General features: G+C 42.9%; 1 protein-coding gene and 1 long non-coding RNA gene across 4 annotated transcripts; one reads left to right on the top strand and one right to left on the bottom strand.

Moving 5' to 3' along the window:
• Positions 1–16,474, bottom strand: bcl6aa (BCL6A transcription repressor a). Of its 3 annotated transcripts, none has more exons than XM_028027665.1 (10): positions 15,991–16,474; positions 7,700–7,792; positions 3,997–4,168; positions 3,673–3,894; positions 2,630–3,586; positions 2,360–2,541; positions 2,101–2,268; positions 1,888–2,018; positions 1,660–1,797; positions 1–1,426 (listed from the first exon to the last, which is right to left on the bottom strand). In XM_028027665.1, the coding sequence occupies exons 1-10, from the start codon at positions 16,019–16,021 to the stop codon at positions 1,283–1,285; spliced, it is 2,238 nt and encodes a 745-aa protein (XP_027883466.1). In that variant the 5' UTR covers positions 16,022–16,474; the 3' UTR covers positions 1–1,282. The 3 variants fall into 3 exon arrangements, with proteins under 3 accessions (XP_027883466.1, XP_027883467.1, XP_027883468.1); XM_028027666.1 differs by lacking the exon at positions 15,991–16,474 and adding an exon at positions 13,457–13,940; XM_028027667.1 differs by lacking the exons at positions 7,700–7,792; positions 15,991–16,474 and adding an exon at positions 6,166–6,255.
• Positions 6,380–13,382, top strand: LOC114150893 (uncharacterized). The gene is made up of 4 exons (XR_003596853.1): positions 6,380–6,738; positions 8,618–8,794; positions 8,973–9,102; positions 9,209–13,382. It is a non-coding gene; the product is annotated as an uncharacterized LOC114150893 (long non-coding RNA).
• Positions 16,475–21,357: the final 4,883 nt, after the last annotated feature.

Raw genomic sequence — 21,357 nt, 5'->3', positions numbered from 1 at the left:
AAATCCAGTACCTTTATTTTACATTCATACATTTATAACATTGTACAATAATTTTAATGCAGTTAAAAAAAAAAAGAAACCCAATCAAAAAAAAAAAAAGTCTTGAATTTTTTTACAATGATAAAGTTTCATGTTGTAAGGTTACAGACAAGTATTTAGAAATATATACATACACACACACATACTGGGAATTAGGACAAGTGGTGTCCTTGAGTTGTACCTTTAATAGAGCTGGTCTGAACCCTGAAGAGGTCAGCCAGCTTAGAGAAAGGCACATTGAATACACAGTGTATCTACAAACAAACAAAAAAAAAAAGTCAAATAAAAGCTCAACATCGACACAAGTTTACAGTAGGATCTGGAACAAAGAGCAAGAACTGTAAACTTTCACTTATGAAAAAAAAACAACTAAAATGAACAAAAACCTAAAGTCACATCTATATATAAACACATCTGAAGCAAAAAAAGAGAGGAAAAAACAAACAGAAAAACAAAATGAGAACATCTTTCTTTTTTTTTGCTTTTTTTTTTTTCTTGGTCATTACAAAGCAGTACCCAGAAATGCAGTTCAAAAAACGCTTAGATTGGCTCTGCCAGCAGAGAGCAATCGCACAGATAGAACACAATATGTCACAATATTTACGTGGTCTGCCCGACAACGGTAAGAAATACCTCATGCACGAAACTGTCAGACAGCAGCAGCCGTCCGATACGTTTTCCATCCAATCCCAATGCGCCCCACCCATCCTGCCTGTTACGCCTACGTGTCTGTACATACGCTTAAAAATGTCTAGACAAATTTATATAGCCACAAAGCCTGTTTATTTATTTTGTCTTAAAATATATGTACCACCTGTCAAAATTGTCAATACTTTCAGAAAAGTAAGTTCTCTGATATAAAATACTGTATTTTCCCCCCCAAAAAACAACACATTGTTTACATTTCATCCTTCTCAAGAAAATAAAGCTTTATATACGTACCTTCAAATCTGAAAAACACTCCCAACATACATATATATATTTATATAATTAGATCTATAAAGAAATCATAAAGTGACTAAGATACCATAAGTGGCTCTAGCATCACATGTAGTGGAAACCCGTTTAGAATGGCAGACGCAGCCAATTGAATTGTCTCAAAAACACAGTGTGGCACTACTATTTTGGATGATTGTACAAGTTTGTAGGAGGGTGGGGGTCGTTAAATGCCAGGGTCAAGACTGCCTCCAAGGTAACCGTTTGGTTTTTTTTGTTTGTTTTTGTCCCCCTCTTTTAGCTTAGCCTAGCATGCCTTTGTCAGGTCGGTAGGTATTTCTGCTGTGGACATGCGGTACTGGATCTTGGTGTTGGTGATGGCGCCGTGCTTCTGTCGGAGATGCAGCCGCAGCTGGCTCTTGTGGCGGAAGTGCAAGTTGCATTTTTCACACTGAAACGAAAATAAAGAAATATTTTAAAATACGATTCGACATATACGTCCCCAACCTTCAGGAAAGTGCATCGTAGTACATGCTGTTAATTGATGTGTTTGTCAACAAAAAAATGGTCAACTTTTAGTTTTAATGCTTGTAATGATGGTTTCTATTGAATGATTGGCTATTTGACCTGCCAATGAGAGCCAATCAAGTGAGAATTGGATGGAATCTCTTCTAATCAACCTACATGGTAGGGTTTCTCTCCCGTGTGGATGCGCAGGTGGCTTTTCAGCGTCTGCAGGTGACGGAAGCGTGTTCCGCAGATCTCACATGGGTATGGCTTCTCACCGGTGTGGATCAACACATGGGCACGAAGATGAGCGACCTGAAACAGGAACCCCAAATAAAATGACTGATTCAAATGTTTCAACAGCTTTTAAAGCACAACTTTGTACCGGTTCAGCCTTGGATTTACCTGCACAAAACGAGCTCCACACGTCTCACATTTGTATGGCTTCTCCCCTGAGTGGATGCGAGTGTGAGTCTTGAGGTTAGCTGGTCTGTTAAACTGAGCACCACAGATATTACAGCGATACGGCTTCTCTCCTGAAAAGAAAGAAATCGGTTTAGACTTCAATGACAAAGACTTAAAAGATAAAAACGAGAGATCTTCGTTTTAGTTCAGCACCTGTGTGGACGGTCTTGTGGCTGGCGAGGTTGCCCTTGTAGCGGAAAGCGGCCTGACAGCGGTCACACTTGTATGGCTTGTCGCTGTGGACTTGAAGCATGTGCTGTTTCAGGGCTTCGTCGTCGGCAAACTTGGAGTCGCATTCGTTACAGAAGAACGTACCATTTTCTGCTTGGTGGAGGGGAGAGAAATCGGATTTTGTTAATGGATGATACCGGATACAAGCATTTCTAATCCAAACTTGAAACCATGTACTCACCACAACTGGAGTCTGAATACTCTGAGTGGAGCTCCGTCATGTCTTCGGAGAGGCGTGACCTGGGGTTGTTGGGACAGACGTTGGAGTGTTGGGGGGACTGAGAGCCGCAGGTGGAGCAGCCGAGGCGGTTCAGGTAGTGGGGAGGGTGGGTGTCGCCGTTCCTCAGTGACCCCTCGAGCGCACTGGGAGAGAAAAGATAAAAACAAACACTCAAGACTTCCATCATCCACAAGATGAAGTTTCTTAAACGTGCATCTTAAAGGCCCTCACTTGTTGATGATGTTGTTGAGACGGCTGGCCTGTGGCACGGGTAGGTCCTCGCCGTGGTCGCTGCTCTTACTCGTGGCTTGAGCGTCAAGGCTCTCGGAGTCGCCAGGGTGGATGTAGGGCTGCAGGCTGAGGCGCTGCGGGGAGCGGAGCCCGGGATCCCTCAGCCCTGCCTCATCGTCTTTCGCGCTTTGGTTCAGCACGATAAACTTGTACTTCTTCCAGTTGCGAGCCTTAGGGTCTGGCGTACCTTGCGTCACTTGCCCTCCGCCAATGTGGGAGAGGCCGGCGTTCTTGCTGCTGCTGGACTCTGTCGGGGAGTTGGGCTGGCAGTCTGATTTGAGGGGACTCTGAGGGCTGCTCATTAGACTCTTGCGCCCGGCAGAGATTCCCAAAGGATAGTGCTGATGGATGAGGTCGTCCTCTGCCTGTGAACCATGCTCTTTGCTCAAGTCTTTCTGGTGCTCAAGGGTCAACACAGGGAATGTGCGCTTTCTTGAGCTGAGGCCAATGAGCTGGCCCTCGTGCCCCTCCTTCCTGATCTCATCGTCTCTTCCTATTTCTCTGGAAGCAAAGGTGGTTGAGTGAATAATGCCAGAGGAGCTGGTACCAAGAGCTCTGGCGTAGTCTGCCCTGATGCCATTGACGCCGTCGTGAGGAGGACAGTGTTTGTGGTGGATCCCACTCTTTGAGAGGTCGGCGAAAGCGTTTTTGGCATCAGTCAGCTTACAGAGCGAGAAAGGGAATCCCGGCATGGGAAACTGCCCATAGAGGTGGTAGTTACTGGGGGTGCTGACGCTGCTGAACATGTTTGTGCCATAGGGCCTTCCGTCCCTGAACGGAGCCAGGCGGCTGTGCAGGCTGTCAACAATATCATGGGGTCGATACGCGTGGACGTCCTGAGGCAACACCAACGGACTGACCAGAAACTCATCTCTGGGCAGCTTGGCAGTCGGATCACTGTGCAGGGAAAGAGAGAGGGGTTATGAACACACAGACACTGATAATCACGGCTTTACACAAGAGATCTGACGGATTCCACCGACCTGGATTTGATAAATCTGTGGCAAGTGTCCACGACGTGGTCCATCTGCAGATAGATGGCCGTATTCATGATGGACATGATGAGACTTTCCTTTAGTGTGAGACGGGAAGTGTACATGAACTCCAGCAAGATGGCAAAGCCCTCAGGGTCCACCTTTGGGTCCAGACTGATGGCGTTAAGGTTGCACTTGTGGGAGTCAGTGAAGATGGTGTAAAACAGCCCACTGTGTGCATGAATGGAGGGGGGGGGAGGGAGAAGGGTTAGATTTAAACCAAGAGTATAAAGAAAACGTGTGCTTTAAAATTTAAGAATAAACACAGCACACCTGCAAGCCATGAGAACAGTCTTGTGTGCACGAAACTGCTGTCTGTTGACCAGGATGGTAACATCTGTGAGGATGTCCCTGCTGCGCAGCCGGTTCAGATTAAGGAGGACATCACTGGCGTGGCGCGTAAACTGTATGCAGCTGTCTGCTGCACAAGCCATTTTGTCAAGTTCTGCCAACAAAATAAAAAAAAGAATGACTTTTTTTTTTGTTGCTTTTTTTGCTCTTGTAAAACGACCGAACTCGTCAGTTTACTCCGTTCCACACAGACTCCACTGGTTTTAAGACTAAATTCTAGGATCTGACTTTGGATAAATGAGCTGTACTCAACTTATTTAATATCCCCACACAAAAAAAGAGATGGTCAGATCAGAAACAGACGATGTCGCCAGAAGGCGGCGCCATTTATTAAAACAACATTTGGATATTTTAATTTCTGCTTTTAGAATAATTTCTCTCCTCCTCACTTTCTCTCGGAAACACTCGTCGAAAGCTTAACATGAAGTTCAAGATCAATTATTCAGCAGATAAATAAACTGCAGCAAACTGCAGGAAGAAAAATGACTACAACATAAATGGGCAAAATTTAATAATAATTAGCTGCTGTTTTTTTAAAATGTGGATCTAAAGTCTAGACTAATTTAAATATCAGCGTTATTCAAATGAACAGCATATCAATATCTTAGAGCATGTCTCAACTTAAACCGGAGCGAAAGAAAGTTTTCAGTGCGCGTTTCATTTTTTTACAACCGGATTATAAAGTAGGGGAAATAATTCCCACAAACAAGATTTTCTTTTATCAGCATGAAAAAAAAGTCTGAATTTAAATCGAGAGATTTTAACGCCCTGATTAAGGTAAAACTACGCGGTGCAGCTTGTAACATTACATCAGTTTGTTGGTGTTTTAAAGTCCGCTCAAAACGCTCCTGGTGCATTTTTGGGTCAACGGTTTTTCTCAAACCAGGGGCAGAAAACACCAGAAATATTCAAACTGGTTTTGAAGCTTACATGGGGATTTATGACGGTGTCATTAAGTCAAGTGTCAGAAGTGGAGCGTGTAACTGGACTCGTCCGTAAATAGAAGCAGGACTGCACAGACAGACCAATTGGGGAATAAAATCAAATCATACAGATACATTAACAGTTTCACTACTGGCACGGACACCTGAAGTCCGTAACTGCGTCGGTTAAATTTAAATAATTCACATTTTAGTCAGCAAACTTTTTTTTTCGTTTGTTTTACTTTCGTCACGCTTCTCGTTAAATCGAGCAAAAAGTCTTCAGCCCATAAACGAAACTCCGGCTCTCCCAGCGCAGAGCTCTGACTGACTCTCCCCTTCGGAGTGACACATTAAACTTGTCAAACAGCGAGCTGTCACAGTGGAACAAAAAATAAGAGACAACTTGTAGCTTCTACCGCGGAAAAAAACACACACACACACACACACACACACACACTCTCTCACCCCTACACACACACACACACACATCAACAGTAACATTTCCGCTGCAGTGTTACGGTAACAGGGGGATTTGTTCTGGGCAGCCCTTTGCGCTCCATTAGAGCAAATTACCGCGGCTGCTGCGCACCAGAAACAACATAGATGCACAACCCGAACGTGCGGTTGCCACGCTGTCTGCGAAGTTCGCGTGACAGCGCTCGCCGCCGTTCCTCTGTGTTTTGACACTTGAACGAACAAAGTGGGGATTTAATCACAGGCACCCCGAGCACCGTGCGCTGCGAGCCGCACTCAGCGCTCCATTTTCCTCCGATGTTGCTCTCTCAAACCAGCGCGTCATCACTCTGCTTTACAGCACCGCCGAGTGTGACAGCCGACAACCGCTGGAGACTGCCGTCCGCCCGCCCGCCGCTTCCAGACGGACCGGCCGGCCGAGCCGGTCTGCCAGAGACGGAGAGAGCGGCGCTCCGGCTGTCACCCGCAGCAGCAGCAGCAGCAGCAGCAGCCGCTTTCTCCCTCTCCGGAGTTTCCACTGTTCGCACTCTGACACAGCCACACGCAGCCCCGGCCGGCTTCACAAAACACCCAAGCAGACACAAAACCGGACAAACGTCTAAAAACATAAACAAGAAACACAAGCAGATAAAAACTTCGCGCCACATTAAATGAAAAAAAAAAAAATAAAAAAAAATGGAATTTAAAAAATCACCTGGTAGCGCTTTCCTAGAAAATTCTTGCATCACCACTTCTAAGAACCCCTGTTCTAAGAATCAGAGGAGCACAATTCTCGGAATTTGAGCCTGAGACCGTACCACTCTGCCGGCGCAGGGGAGAGACACTTTTTTCTAAAGTTTTCAAAACCAGCTCGTTTCAAAGCGCTGCGTCAGACGCGAACGGCGCCTGGCGATTTTTAGAGCGGAAATATATTTCAATACTCGTTCAAACGAGCAATAAAATGCGTGTAATTGTCGAAAATAACGAAGTTATTCGCTTCCCGGGGTCCGGAATCCCCCTGCTTTTGGTTCAGCCCGCGCAGTCACAGGACGGCGAGCTGGCGACGTCACCGGCTCGAGAAAACCAGCCCCCGAAATTCTCAGAACTAATTTATATTCTGTGACTTGAACGGCGCACCGTGCCGCTGCCTTCCGTCGCATTTAACACACATACAGTCCATACATGAGCTGCGCAGAGACAGAGCGCTGAATTAGGTCCGTGCGGACAGGTCGATGTCTCTGCCTTGCTTTTGGGGCTCTTGTCAGTTTGTAGGCGCATTTCCCTGCGGGTATGTTAACTTCATGCCGTCGGTGGGGAAGGTTTTGGGGGGGGAGAGCTTTAATAGACTGATATTTCCTCTGTAATGCATTGAGTCGGTGCAGCGGTCGGATGGGATTGTTTTTTCTCAGCGCACGGTTTGAACTGGCTCTTTAGCTCAGCTATATGTTGTTGTTGTTTTTTTCTCATCTCTGCTTATAACTGTTCGGTAACTGTCTGTAACCTTTGGCTGATTGTTGTTTCTCTTTAGAACTTTAGGCTCTTTGCTGTACGGGGTTTGTCTGCATAGTAAAGCAAAGTTATTGCATTTCTGTAATTGCATTGCAATAGGAAAACTTAAGGCTTGGGAGTCCAGAGTAGAGCACGCATGCAGCTCCTGGTTATAAATAAGTTAATGTTTAAAACGCTCTGGGACATGTTGTCAACATTGTAAAAAAAAAAAAAAAAAAAAAAAAGTAACGTCAAGGTCAGGAGAGTGTTGTTTTGCTGGCTACAGCCTACTGTTGCTCAGTCTGGATTGACTTCTGTTTTTTTTTGACTGGATTCATTTGATAGATGAGGAAATTACAAAAAACAAGAGAGAATAATCTGGAAAATTAACAGTGCATTGCTTTGTTATTTTAATGTGCATGTGAACTCTGCATCATTTTAAAAGAATAAAACTGCTCCTTTGTTTTTTCCACCTCTCTTTTGCAGCCATGTGGTGTTTGTTGTGTTGATCCATTTCCTGTCTGCGACCATCACCAGCCAGGCGCTCGCATGCAATTAAAGGCATCTAGGACAAGCCTGAACTCTGTGGTTTTTGTTTTCATCCCTGCGCAGAAGGCAGGACTGGTGTGAAGTTGCGCGTCGTTTACAGGCTTTCATAGGCGAGCCTCCGAATCTCGGTTATGAGATGTAAAACGGGCAACGCATTAGAAGTTGCGTTCGTCTCACAACATGTGGGCACACATTTACTGTCAGTGACTCACCTTGGAAGCCTTGCTTGTGGTGATTCCAAACCACGGATTCGCCGTCTTTTCTCATCCCGTTCACTCCTTGGCAGAGGAGGAGCATTTGCTGGGCTTGGGAGAGTAAAAAATAAAAGAAACTGTTAATTTATGTAGGACATAAAAAACCTGAAATGATGAATAGTTGTTTTAAGACTTATAAAATATGATTTTACTCTTAAAGAAACAGGACATATTTGTGGATATAGATGAGTTAAATAGTGGTGGCCCCAGGACATTTTCATAAGGATGGCCAGAGAGGGCCGGTAAAATTTTAGAGTGCCACAACTAAACAACAATACATATATATTTAACACTCTATGCATGCACTGATTGTGTTTTTACATTTATGTCTTTATTGAAGAAAATTACTCTGTATGCCTTTTATATAAATTGATGATGATTTTCTTTGAGTGTCAGGGGGGTGACCAGCCTTTCTCCAAAGGTGCCCATGGCCCGCCTGCCCAGGCCCCTGTTGAAGTTGCAGCTGCAACTTTAGCTCAGAATTAGTGTGTAAACTGACTGAAAGTAAATTACTGTTATCACGCGGATTGATATACAGTAGATAAATGTGTAAAAGTATCAGAGAAAGGGGAAAGAAAAGAACTAAAAAGTTAGAGACATTTTAATGTATTATTTAAAGTCAGGGAGCAACAACACTAGCACGCATTGATTATTACAGTTAAATAATAATCTATAAAACTAATTGTTTTAAATTGAACACAAACTTGAGCAAAAAATGTAGAACGAGCAACTGCTACATGTGCTCAAGTGCCTCTACACCAGAGGGAACCAGCATTGCCTTTCTTTAGTTTTCACACCCTGACCTTTTTGTGTTTTCTGCAACCGGACATATTTTCAAAGAGCAAAATTTGAAAGGACAAGGTGGCTTTCTTTCAGCCAGCTGAGCACCAGTCTGCAGCAGCAAGTAGGGAAGGGGCAGCACCTGCAGGCACAGGTGATCTCCGGAAGTTTCCCAGAGGTCTCATTTTACGGACTTTGAAACCAGCAGTAAGAGGGAACGTTTTCCGTTTGAAGACTTTCCTCCCCTCAGAAACCTTTAAAGACTTTCTAAAAGTAAGTTCTATTATTTTGAGCATGAAACAAAAAAAAAAGCCACGTTTTTAATGTTTTTGATGAGATTTAAACAACTTTGCCTGACTTGGTGGGGTCTGAGATTAATGTTGCCCCCAACAGTCTGTGCTCCTGTTTTTTATTCTTTCCTTTCTTTTTTCCCCCCCAACTTATTGTACAGCAACCCTCCCTCCCTCTCTCTTTCCCACTTCAGCAAGAGTGACATCTCCCAGAGGAGTGCCCGAGCATCCGCCCATTTGCAGCCGGAATCCCTCCAAAAAATAACAGCAACAAAAAAAGAAACACTTCAGGTGTTCACGAACCATTGCGAGACTGGTGGTGGTGGGGAAGTAGGGAGGGCGAGAAAGTCTCCAAAAATAATTAAGACGGACGCCTTTTTTTTTTTTTGTTTTACAGCAATCTCCGATTCAGCACTGCCAAATAAAGACGGCACGGAGCTCCAAACAAAGAGCAGCGTCAACTTTATTTCAATCCACTTGGGGGACGTTTGAGGCGCTCCGGCGCGGTTTATGCATAATGCACGGCCATAAACCATCCAGGAGTTAGGAGGGAGACGTGTAATTTACCAAGGCCTCATGCTGTGCCCCCGCTATACGGGGATGAGATAATTACCGCAAATCCTTGGCAAACTTTTTACTCCACCAATTTCTTTTTTTCCTAAAGAAAAAAACCCCCAGTAATAATAAATGACCCACTTAGAGAGGGGCAGATCAATGTGCCCCCGTCTGAACCCTCCGTGTTATCAAACTGCACCGGTTAATCCTAATTGTCTCCGTTCAGGCTGCAGAATTAAACATTGTTCTGTTTGACGGCTTTCAGAAATCAAGCTCACCCGCTGAATTCATTTTAACGAAAATAATAATAATAATATTATTATTAATAATAATAGTGTGAATCGCTGCCTATCCAGTCGGTGCGCCGCAGGGTCACCGACCAGAAGTGCCCACTGACAAAAGCCCGAGGCCCGGAGGTTGCCTCACTTTACCTCCTCCCTCCTCCTCCTCTTCATAAATTGCACTTTTTTTTTGTCTCGTTTCACAGCAAATTTCTGCCAACTTCAGTGTTCATTGTCAGCAAAGATGAGTGCAGAGTTTTGTTCTGAGAGGCATGATGCAACCGCGCTGTAACACCAAACAGATAATGCTGTTAGCTACAGAGGTCTTTTTAGTTCCTTTCTTTAAAAGATTTTCTTTTTATATTGTTAAGTTTCACTTTTTTTACCCCCTCCCCCCTTCCCTTTCTTGTTTTTTTTTCCCCTTCTCTCTCTCTTCACTCGCATGTAAGCTCGTCTTTCTGCGCGGCGGATGCGTGGAAACCATCACAAGGAGACTTGCATTCATATCATTTCACCTTGATCGTCTGTTTAAAGGCGTCACAGGAAAACCTACTGTACATGCGCACATCATTTATAAAACAGGTAAAAGAGATTGAGATGTAAAAAAAAAAAAGAATGATGTATGTGGTGGTGGAGGAGGGTGACTTCAAAAGACTTTCTGTGCAGGAGTGAATTTCTTTTGGAGGTTTGCCTCATGCTTTTTAAAAAATGTTTTATATTAATTAACACAGACGACTTCTATTCTGACGGGCAATCAAGCCCTCCCTGCAACAAAGCTGCTGCGTGTCTCCATGTTGAAAGCTGTCTTTCATCCCGTCTGACAAGGTTAAACACAAACATGAGGAGAAGCTGCTTTTTTTCTTTCTTTTTTTTAAAAAAAAAAAGTTTGTAGGATCTCACAGTCGGGTTCGGATTGTTCTTGCTTCATAAACTGGGCCAGACTTTAGAAAGGGCAGTAGCCCGGGGCGCAAACAACAGGGGGAGGGCGGCAAACTAATTTTTCGTGTATAGTGTGCATGTTCATATTAGAGACGCACTGATCCTGATATTACTATGTATTGATCTCGATATTGGAAAGAAAATATTAGTTGGCCATTTTATTTACATGTTTGACCAAGGTGGTCAATGTGCTTTTGTCAGTTTCATTTTGGTGCTATAATCCTAATTGCACTGCCTGAACAAATTAAAGTCGTTTTTACATGTTTGACCAAGATTGTGAACCTATTGGTGTATTTAACTGTACTGTACTGGTGCAGAGTTATCACTTAAATTTGTAATTGAGTACATTTAGGTTTGCGTTTTTTAAAAATTAAGCGTTTTAAAACAATTCGACACTGTTTCTGTGTCAGATCGGTATCGGCCGATGTTAAACCTCAGATATCGGCATCGGAAGTGAAAAAAGTTGATCGGTGCATCCCTGGTTCATATTAAAGTCACGGGCTCGTTTTGCATCTGGGGTTTTTTGTAAAACATTGGATTGTTTTATTAATTGAAACTACCCTCAAATATTTGGAAATTACCTATCCAACATGGTCCCAAAATGATGCCACACATTTTAAGCCAACCATACATCAACTTGTAAATGCAACAATACAACAATATAGACCTACCTATAGTTCAGTAATTTGCCTAAGTAAAAAAAAAAAAATATATATATCTATACAGTATATACGTATATACAGTATATATACACCAGCAAATCTGGTTCCAGCCCAGGGGCGCTTATTCTTCTCAATCCATCCTTGTTCATATAAATATATATATTTTAGCACTTCTGGACAACGAGTGTCTATTGGTTCCTTCAAAAACGCGCTCTTAAAAAGTAAGTTTGCAGAAAGTTTTCTGCAGCGCTTTGGCGATTCACCTTGAGATTTGTTTGCTTTGCTCCTCCAAGCAAACAACTCGGAGCGCATTGAGAGCCGAGGTGTGTGATGGCGTTGGGTGTTTGGTGGGCTGGAATTTCAATTTTAGTCAAATCATAGCCTGTATATTCCGGACTTCCTCTCAAGGCCATCTGAGAGGAGGCCCAGAATGAACTCTGCAGATCCGAACTCGGTGGAATCTTCCACGCATACCGGCGTGCCACCTGCTGCACGGTGGCTCAGATTCCTCCAGCAAACGCAGGAATGAGACTGACAACGTGCGCGAATAATGGGTGCCATCGTTAAATCTTTACTGTGTTTGCTCCAGAGCAGCAGGTCTGAGCGGCTGAAATTTGGGAGATTACTTCCAAAGCTTTGCCTCCGTATATTCAGAGGTATTCTGTCTTAGACGGGACGCCCCGGAGTGGGCGCTCAGATAGCCAACAGGTGGCTCTTATTACTCCGCACCACCCTGGATAATGATCCAATAGGAACCATGTGCCTGAATCACTCCACCTTCTCCTCATCGCTGCCCCACCAGTTAGGTGTCGAGCTGTGGATCTCGATGGGCTGGCTGTGAGAGCAGCTTTTCTTTGTGTCAGTTTTATCTTCCTTTTTTTTCTTTTATTTAACTCAAACTGCACAGGAGGAGATTCCCCAAGAGTTCATACTCCAAAGCTTTAAAATTAATGCTTACTACATCATGAAAAACAGTCTCTTAAGGATTTATTTTATTACAAAAGAATTTTTTTTTTACAGTTACCATCTTATGTTCCTTATTAGGCATGTCATAGTTACTGGTACCAAGAATTAACTTTTTTTTTTTTTTTTTGAGATATTTCTGATTTAAAATCGTAAAATTTTCAGGCTCAATGTTTTTACATTTGAAAACTGCTTTTAATGAGATGGAACTACCCGACTGACCAGCGTTTTCCTGACTGCATGGAACGTAAGATAGTAGGGTTGGGCGATTACGGACTTAAAATATTAGAAATATTTTGTGGTACTATCACAATAACAATGAAAGTTATGACAGCAGGTAATGTTTAGGTAATTGTATGGCTCCACAAACACAAATAGTCTCATTTGTGATATGCGTCTTTGGGACAACAGTCGCAAAAATAAGTGCGATTTGTTCCGCTAAACTGCACACGGTAACTGCATTTACTGAGTTACTGACGATTATTGATATTTTCATTGAAAATACAGTGGAGAAAACAGCATAACTATTTTCTCCATTAGACAGTTTTGGGGGTGTTTAAAAATCATCTGTTGTAATTTATTGCACCAACAATTACACAAAATGATCAGAAGAAATTTACCACAATAAACGATACGATAAACGTCCTACAGATGGTCCCTCCATTACAATCTAGCTTACAAAAAAAGGCAAATCTGTCAGTTTGGACATATTTTCAGAAAGCCAATAACGGTTCTAAAACTACAGTTTCTACGAGTAACATGTCTGTAATGCAGCTGGCTGCAAATTAGTTCACTGAGCAGCTAACTCTACCTCCTCGTCATCTATAACTGATTTATTTATCTACCTTTTTATCTACATCTTCGTCTGCTTCTTGTTGTTTTCCGTTTTATTTTCGTCTGCTGACTCAGGTGGATCATTTCTAGTGTGCCTCTCTTGTGGTTTTACGTCTGTCCGCCTATTTTTAACCTCTGTAAAGCCCCTTTGTGTTGCACTCGGCTGTATGAAAACCGCTCCGTAAATAAAGTTTGAGTTGTTTCCACTACTCTACAAATAGAATAGCAACAATTTCTGATATTCTGCTCAATAAGCATGCAAGAACTACTAAATGTAATAGGTGTCCATGCTGTATTTCTAAATACCAAAATGACAATAAATGACTGTTAAATGTTTCATGTTAGCAGACAACAGAATAATTTGTACTTTTGTTTCAAATTACAGTAATTAGATCAATACATTATTACTACCATTTTCGACGTGAATACCATGAAATCATCCGTGACGAATCTCTTAGGTGAAGAGAGAAAGCTGATGCAGAAACCGGACCCGCCGGTCACCCAGAACCCAGTTCTAGTTTGCCGTTCGAACTGTTTAGGTAACACAGGTAACTTCCAGGGTGTATTTCCATGGAAGCGTTGGAAACTTCCACCGTCTCTCTTAAGTGCGTCGTGATGTAAGCGGTGAAAACTCAAAGCTACCCAACCGGTTTTGAATTCTTTCTCGCCACACTTGGTGTGTTTGAAGAGATTCCCACACAGACGCGCTCCCGGCGGTATTCTGTTGTCATTCCTCCTTTTAACAGTCGCAGCTCTTCCCAACCCTCTCCCCTCCACACCCCGATTCTTCCCCTGCGCTCGGTCACACCGTGGCCCAGTTTTGATTTCAGCCGCATCAAATTCTCCCACATTACGAACCGCGCGCTGCAAGGTCAGAGCGGCTGGCTAAGGCGAACGCTAACGGCTGGGGCTGGTCTGTACGTGTGTGTGTGGCGGGGGGTGAGGGGGTGGGGTGTGGGGAGGGGTGGTTGAACAGGAACTGCACACACCTAGCTGTAGGCCACGGTTCAACAAAGCAGCAACAGTGCACTCAGCGCTCCGTCTCTGTGCCACGGGGGGGAAAAAGGAAAAAAAAAAAAAAACTAAAATATGAATGCAGTCCTGGATAGAGAGCACTGTTAATTTATTTTTCATCTGCATTTTTAATCACCCCGCCGTTCAGACACGGGGAGGTCAGCCTCTTCCTCGGCTTTCCGAGCTCTCTGTCAGAAAAAGTCCGCGCCCTCGCACGTCCGACCATATTCCTGTGCATCAAACCGTCTCGACCCGCCTGTGGTATGTAGGTGTGTTTTCATGTCGGCCCCTTTGCTGCTTCCCCTGCAGCCAAAGCGGTAAAATGGATTTAAATCCCAACATGGAAACGTGGGATTGGTGAGGGATGAAAGCGCTCTGACCAAGACTCCAGAAGTCTAAATAAATAAATGAGTAAATTACAAGGAAAAAAGAAGTGCATTTGTGGTAGATAGATGGAGAAGGATTCAAAAAAGGGGAAAGTTCAAGATTTTATTTGAAAAAATATGCAAACATATGCGTAATGTTTTACATGCATATTTAAATTTGAATTAATTTGAAAACAAAAATTACGTTTGGTCTTAAAATCCTTTTTTTCCTCTTCCAAAACCTGAGCTGTTACTTAATTTAATTCACAAAAATCACAAACAATCCTAATTTTTTTTATGCATCCCGCAAAAAAAAACAAAAACACCCACAGCTTGTATTTACCAGAGATAATTCAACCCAACTAACCATCGTGCCTCATTAAGTTGCATTTTTTTAAATTTATTTTTTGCCATGAAATGATTCTCTGACTGAACTCCAGTCACATCATCGCTCTGTGCTTTCGTTTAAAAAAAAAAAAAAAAAAAGCATCTCTGCAGCCTAGGAAGTTGCAGGTGGAAGTTCAGCACCTTCACGTTTACTTGCAGAGAGACACTTTTTTTCTTTTGATGCTGCACTTTGGGAGGGGGGGGGAGGAAAAAAAGTTCCACATACTCGAGACCACAAGCAAAAGTAGAGCAAGTGGATTTCAACTAAAGAAATTTCCAACCAAAGCGTGAGGTCAGGTTGTGCATTTAACAACATTTACAGTAATCTGTTGGGTTTTTCTTTTAGCTAGTCTTTCATAAAGTCCTCTGATGGTAAAGTAAAAAAACAACAAAAGTTTCTTATTGAAACCACTCACCTTTTGAAATCAGTGCCTCCAGTGAACCAGGGGAGAAAGCGCTTGTGATGTAAAGGCGACACGAAAATCCAAAGTGAATCAAATAGTTCTCTCAAATTGCTCATATCTCATGGTGGCGGGTGTTTTAAAAAAAAACCCCTCCTATTTACATGTGTGTGTGTTTTTTTTTTTTTAAATGCAGTAGATAAAAGAAGTGGGGGCCATTATTTTAGCGGATGCACCGTTCCCATTTGCTTATCAGATGTCAGTTGATTTATCACACTTGTGCCTGCTGTACGTGCCTCGGCCGCTTTGCATGCCTGCGAATTGGGACTGAATGAGCGATTGAGCGATTAAATCTCTCGGATTGGGTGACCGACGTAAAAGTTGTATGGAAATTCTACAGATTTATCAACGCAGGTGTTGGCAGGCGAGTGTTCGTGGCCTTTGCATGCAGTGGGTGTTGGGTTTGGCTGTGCTCCATCCATGCTGCTCAGGTGTGAGCTCCTTACTATAAATTTAAGTTGTTTAGGGATGAGCTTATTTCGGAAACAAATAAACAAAACAAAGTCTCCAACTGGGGAAAAAATAAACAAGAGGGCATTGATACTGGAATGAAAAATGTATTCCGTGAAGCATGCTTTTTATATACAGAGTGATATTTGTTTCTCTGCAAAAGCCTACGTGGGTTTAATGGAAACTGAGTGAGCTTCGTTCACTAATTCCTGCCGCTTTCAGTTGTCAGTCTAACTTATAATTAACGAGCCTAAGTTGGTCGTCTCACCTTTTTTCTGCTGGAACGCGTTGGGCATCATGAGATCTCCCGGGAATCAGGTCGTCGATTCAAGAAGCGAAGGGACCTCTCATGGGGTTGGAGGGGTTTTCCACCAGATCTTTTATCTGTCTGATGAGGAGCTAGACGATCCAAGACGCAGGCGGGGTGCGGAGAGAGAGAAAGAAAGAGAGAGAGAGAGACGGAGGGTCTGACTGATGTGAAGTCGGAGATGGAGCCGCTCTTCACTGAAAGAGCTGCATCTGGCGGCGGCGGCGACAACGGAGCCTCTAAGCGTCTGTCCTCGCTGAGCAGGATGGGAGCGCTTTTGGATGATGAAGAAGAAGAAGGCGGGCACGGCGCGGTGCGGCAAGCCGGGCTGAAGTGAGTCGAAGTGACTGAGCGCGCCTCACGTTAGAGAAAACGGTCCACAGGGCATCTGTCTGGCTCTCTGAGCTGATAGGCCGTCTGCGCTCTAGCGTTCGCTGATTGTAGCATTCGCCTTTCCACGAATGCTGGAAAAAAAAAAAAAAACGTGGGACAGGCTCAGTTTGGAAAAAAAAAGGAGAGAGATTAAACAGCCTGAAAAAAAATAATCCCGTTTTTTTTTTTTTTTTTCCCCCTTATACAGACTTCATTTGAATGTAGACTCTAAAATCCCATTAAGCCACAGGAGCTCAAACCGGGGGAGAAGCGCTGCCTTGAACATGGAGGAACTTTTGGAGCTCGTGCCATCTGCCAGATCACAGGGTCTTGTCTGCAGAAACCAGCCATTGTTTTCTAAACAGGAGTTTTATACAGCAAATATTTCAGTGTCCCGGAGCATTAATCTACCTAAGCTTATCTCAATCCATGGAACTAGATATTGCTCTTTATAACTTGTGTGATGGAGAGGAGGAGGATGGGGAGGGGGTGAGTTGTTGTTGCATCACACCAACTGTCACTTCAACATGCCACAGCCAATAGGAAGGTCAGCCGTGTTGCTGCTGGAGAGGAAATTAGGGGGTAAATCCTCACTACGTTAAATGAATATTCTGGAGGTGGGAGAGAAAAGAAGCTAACACTGTTAAATTCCCGTGGCGGTAATGAACGTGCACAGAGAAAATCAGCGAGTCACGGGAATCGCCGTGTTTCCGACCCGACCGGTGCTCACCTGAGACTGGTTGGTCAAATATGTCAACATTTACCAGGTTATGCTAACCAAAACGCTCTTCTGTGTGAAGGTTGTTACTGATGGAAGGGGGTATTGACCCTTTGCATGTGACTCTATAGAAAACCATCATGGCCCATTTGGTCATGATGGACATCAAAACAACCTACGTGCACGTCAACTCCTGTAAAGCTAGTGAAAAGAAACCCACAAAGTTGGTGGCATAATGTTGCTTTTATTTAGTTGATTTCTCCATAAAAATAATCATAGGTTGCTGCATGGCCGGCTGCAAAAACAGACAAGAATCTAAACCAAACTTTAGTTTCATTTTATTCTAAACCTTTTGATGAGAACTAAAGACCTGTCGAGAGTAGCTGTCAGTCGTTTGGACTGTCAAATTGCCCATTGCAGCAAACAGTTTTTACAAACTAAGAAGATTAATGTTCACATACTATATGAGTAGCTTAGTAAAATACAATCAACTGCATTATGACTTTAGGGAACACACCTGAACACTACCACTTACAGCTGGCTAGCAATGGTAATCAAGCTAATGACTAATACAGGATGTCAGACAACCAAAGAATTTAAACTGCTTACAGTCTTGTTCCCTTTTTTAATGAATAAAACCCTGTTTTAGTAATTTTAGGCAATAATGTTGCCAATCATCTTTGCTAACATACACATTATTGTTAGTGTCGTTTGTAATTAGCTTACATCTTGCCTGTTGTTATGGATATTGATTTTAACCTTACAGGAGTAGCAATCTAAAAAAAAAATCTGCATTTTGAAATGCATTTTAGTATACAAGTGTACCATATTATTTTAACTACTTTAAAGTAACATCAGCAGACAAACACTGAATTTACAGTTAACAAGTTTAATATCTTATATTTCCTCAACATGCCAATAACATAGAAATTGATTTCCATGTTTAATAGCATTTATTTTGTATAATTAGTCATTTAAAAAACGAAAAAGTTTTTTTTTTTTTTCCACCACTCTAGCTTTTTCCCTCTCCAGAGCCCACTGACGATGTGGGGGCCCAAAGCAGGTGCTTATCTCACACATGCTTTGGGCCGGCCCTGCACCAACCATATAAACTCAAATTACCAGTTATTTTTCTCAAAGAAAAAAAAAAAAATTAGTATTGGCGGGTCAGAACTATGGGGGGAAAAAAACAACAACTGGAAAGCGGTCACAAATCTCAGATTAATGTACATCTATTTTTCCTCTTCCAACACTCCATAAAACACTCACATCCGACGCTGTAGTGCTGCCACAAATCTATTTTGTTGATGGCACGTGCATCGGTGTGTAATCATACTTGACACCTGATGTTGAACTCAGATTAAATGAATGCACACACTGTGCAGATAAGCTCATCTCACCGGTTAAGAGCTCCCAAAGCCCTCATTACTGCATGCATTATATGCTGCGCGGCTTTCCTGCGGCAGCATCAGTCCTTGTTGTTATAGGAAAATAAAAAATAAAAAATGCATAGATGAAATGAATGCACATTCAGGGAGCCAAATACTGAAGGAGAATGAGGCATGTAGTTTGACAGCTCTTCCCATCCACGCCGCGTTCACTGCAGCGAGCCTTGGGGATAATCCACGGGATGAGTGGACTAATATTCAGCCAATCCTGCTAAAGCCAAATTAGTCCAACACATTTCCATCAATTTCAGAGTAAAGCAGGCCCTAACAATCTGAGCTCTTGGGACGTTGACAGCAAATGACCGGTGAGCCTCGCAGATCCCTGTGATCCAGGGATAAACTCATGAAGAAGCTTAAACCTCTTAATGACACAGAAAATGAAAGTCAACAACAGGTCACGGTGCCTGGGAGGAGAAGCCCACAGGGTACAGCGGCGCCGTCGCCTTAATGCCGCTGAGGCGAGGCAGAGGGGAACCTGGGGGATCCACGAGGAGACCTACCGGCGAAGACAAGCCGGAGTCCAGGGGGTGGTGGTGGTGGGGGTGGGGAGGTGGACCCGCTCAGCCACCTCCAAATCCCACCCAACCCCTCTGCTCTCTGAGGCTTATGCTAGGATGGCTTCTGTAGAGCAGCGTTGACCTTAATCATCTGGGGGGATATTTGGGTTTTATTTGGCAGCGATGCGACACATGTGGTCGTCGCCGTGTACGAGTGGCAGTCGTTAAAAAAAAAAAAAAAGAGAAAGGCCCAAGGTCGGTTCGCAGAGTGTAATCCATATCATCCCGTCACAGAGGCTGCGCCGCTGTCAGCGCCCCGGGTCGCTCCGTGTCAGACGCATTTTGATCCCGATAATGATGTCAGATTATGCTGACATCTGATATAATTCTCGTCGTGTGAAATGATCAAAAAAAGAGGTTGCTGAAATTCTTTAAGGGATTTTTTTCTCCGAGTCGATGTTTCTGATGGAATTTGGGCGTTTCCCCCCCTCTTTGAAGACCAGAGAGATGTAAGCCAAGTCACGGTATAAACATTTCCTGTCACGCGATATTGATCATTATTGATGCATTTTTTGTTTTAAATATCTGAAATACTGCCAAACAGGTGGCATGACATTTCCTGTTTTATTCAGTTTTCACCCCACAACATGTTTTTGTTGTTGTGTTTTTTATTTTTAAGCAAATATTAAACACATTGGCAAAACCTGAAGCTGGATGTTGCTAGGTAACCAAAGAGTGGGTGAGTTAGTTGATGCCACCAACCTTGCTAATCTGGTTGGTGGCAGCTTAGCTAAGTTTATCTGAGAGGTAAAGCTGCTAAAGCCTGTCCTCTGCTAACCTTTAAGACTAACCTCAAAGGTTAGACTTAAAGTTTTATCACACTATTTTGTGGTACTATTGTGATAACGCTAAAAGTTAAAATTAGAACAATTTATTAATTTTTTTTTTTTTTTTAGGGCATCAGCAATCATAGCCCCACAAACACAAATACTTGAAAAACATACTAATTTGCAATTAAACACTATTTGTAATTAAAACTCTAGTCACATAAGTGTGTCACTAAATTGCATACAGTCACTGCATTTACCGTAATCATATTTTCAGATTTATTGGCATTTATCAACCTCATTGGAAAAAATAGTAAAATTAACAATTCTGACAATTTTGGGGGGTTTATACATAATGAATTGGAATTTATTGTGAAAAAGATCATCATGGTAAATTTATCACAATAAATGATACGATAAATATCCAGCCCTAAGCTCAGTCCTAGACTGCATGGCTGTTCTCCACAACATACCTTACAGTAATTCCAACCTGCAGGGCTTAGAACAAAATCCATAGAAAGTTACGACCTCTAAGCTTTTTGTCTATTGAGGACATGAAGAAGCGGAAAGTTCTGTCGACAGGACGACTGCTCGTTGTGCACTTTGCAAATCTGGCCCTAAAGCAAGAGTGGAAGACGCTTTTCTTGAAAGCTAAGGCGAGTCCTGTTTGCAGTTCGCCTCCAGGCATGCAAAGATCCAACAAACAAAAAAGTCCTTTGTTGAGTTTTTGCCTGTCAAGTTAGGCAAAAAACTCAACTTTTTAACCTACTTTCCAAATGCGGTGTGGTGGGGGAAGCATCATGGTGGGGGTGTGCCTTTCTGGATTGAGGAAGCTTTTCAGGGTTGATGAGAATAAATAAGCAAAACCTTTTGGTGGTTGAAAAGACTTGAGGCAGGGGCAGAGGGTCAATATGCAACTGGAGAATGATCCAAGCATACTACCAAATTTAACAATCCAATCATTTAGACCAAAGAATCCCACCTAGTTAAAGTCCAGGCCCAAATAGAGGCAAGAAAATCTGACAAGAATTAACATCTGGTGTTCACAGATGTTCTCAATCCAATACGCTTGAGCGCTTCTTTGTTTTTGCAAAGGAGAACGGGCAAAAATTTCAATATTTTTCACTTGAGAAATTCAAATGACCCACATAGCATTTTAAAAAAAAAACAACAAAAAAACAGCACTGCACTGGTCCATTTTCTCAAAACATTCGCTGCACGCTGGTTTCAAAGATAACATTTCTCAGACTGCCAGCTGCAGGTAATTATCACATCAGAAAGGGATGATACTTCCTTGTCACTTTCACTTACCTGCTATCGCGTTCATCTGTAATCTAGCTCCACTGCGAGCCTTTGTTGTGCCAACGTGGAGCTTCCCCGTGTCCATGGCTGCCGCTATCATCTCTAATAAAGGTCACAAGAGCCAAATCTGGGGCTCAGCGTTATCTGGTAAAGTGAAGAGAAAA

Source organism: Xiphophorus couchianus, chromosome 9 (genome assembly GCF_001444195.1).
Source record: "Xiphophorus couchianus chromosome 9, X_couchianus-1.0, whole genome shotgun sequence".
Classification (NCBI taxonomy): Eukaryota; Metazoa; Chordata; class Actinopteri; order Cyprinodontiformes; family Poeciliidae; genus Xiphophorus; species Xiphophorus couchianus.
The sequence above is the reverse complement of the archived record's forward strand: the minus strand, read 5'-3'. Positions and strand labels throughout refer to the sequence as shown.

Excerpts from the sequence above, each read along its gene's own strand:
- bcl6aa (XM_028027665.1), bottom strand. The coding sequence starts at position 16,021 with ATGATGCCCAACGCGTTCCAGCAGAAAAAAG. Across the intron at positions 3,895-3,996 it reads ACTGTTCTCATGGCTTGCAG|TGGGCTGTTTTACACCATCT; the intron begins GTGTGCTGTGTT and ends TCATGCACACAG. Across the intron at positions 2,019-2,100 it reads CCACAAGACCGTCCACACAG|GAGAGAAGCCGTATCGCTGT; the intron begins GTGCTGAACTAA and ends CTTTCTTTTCAG.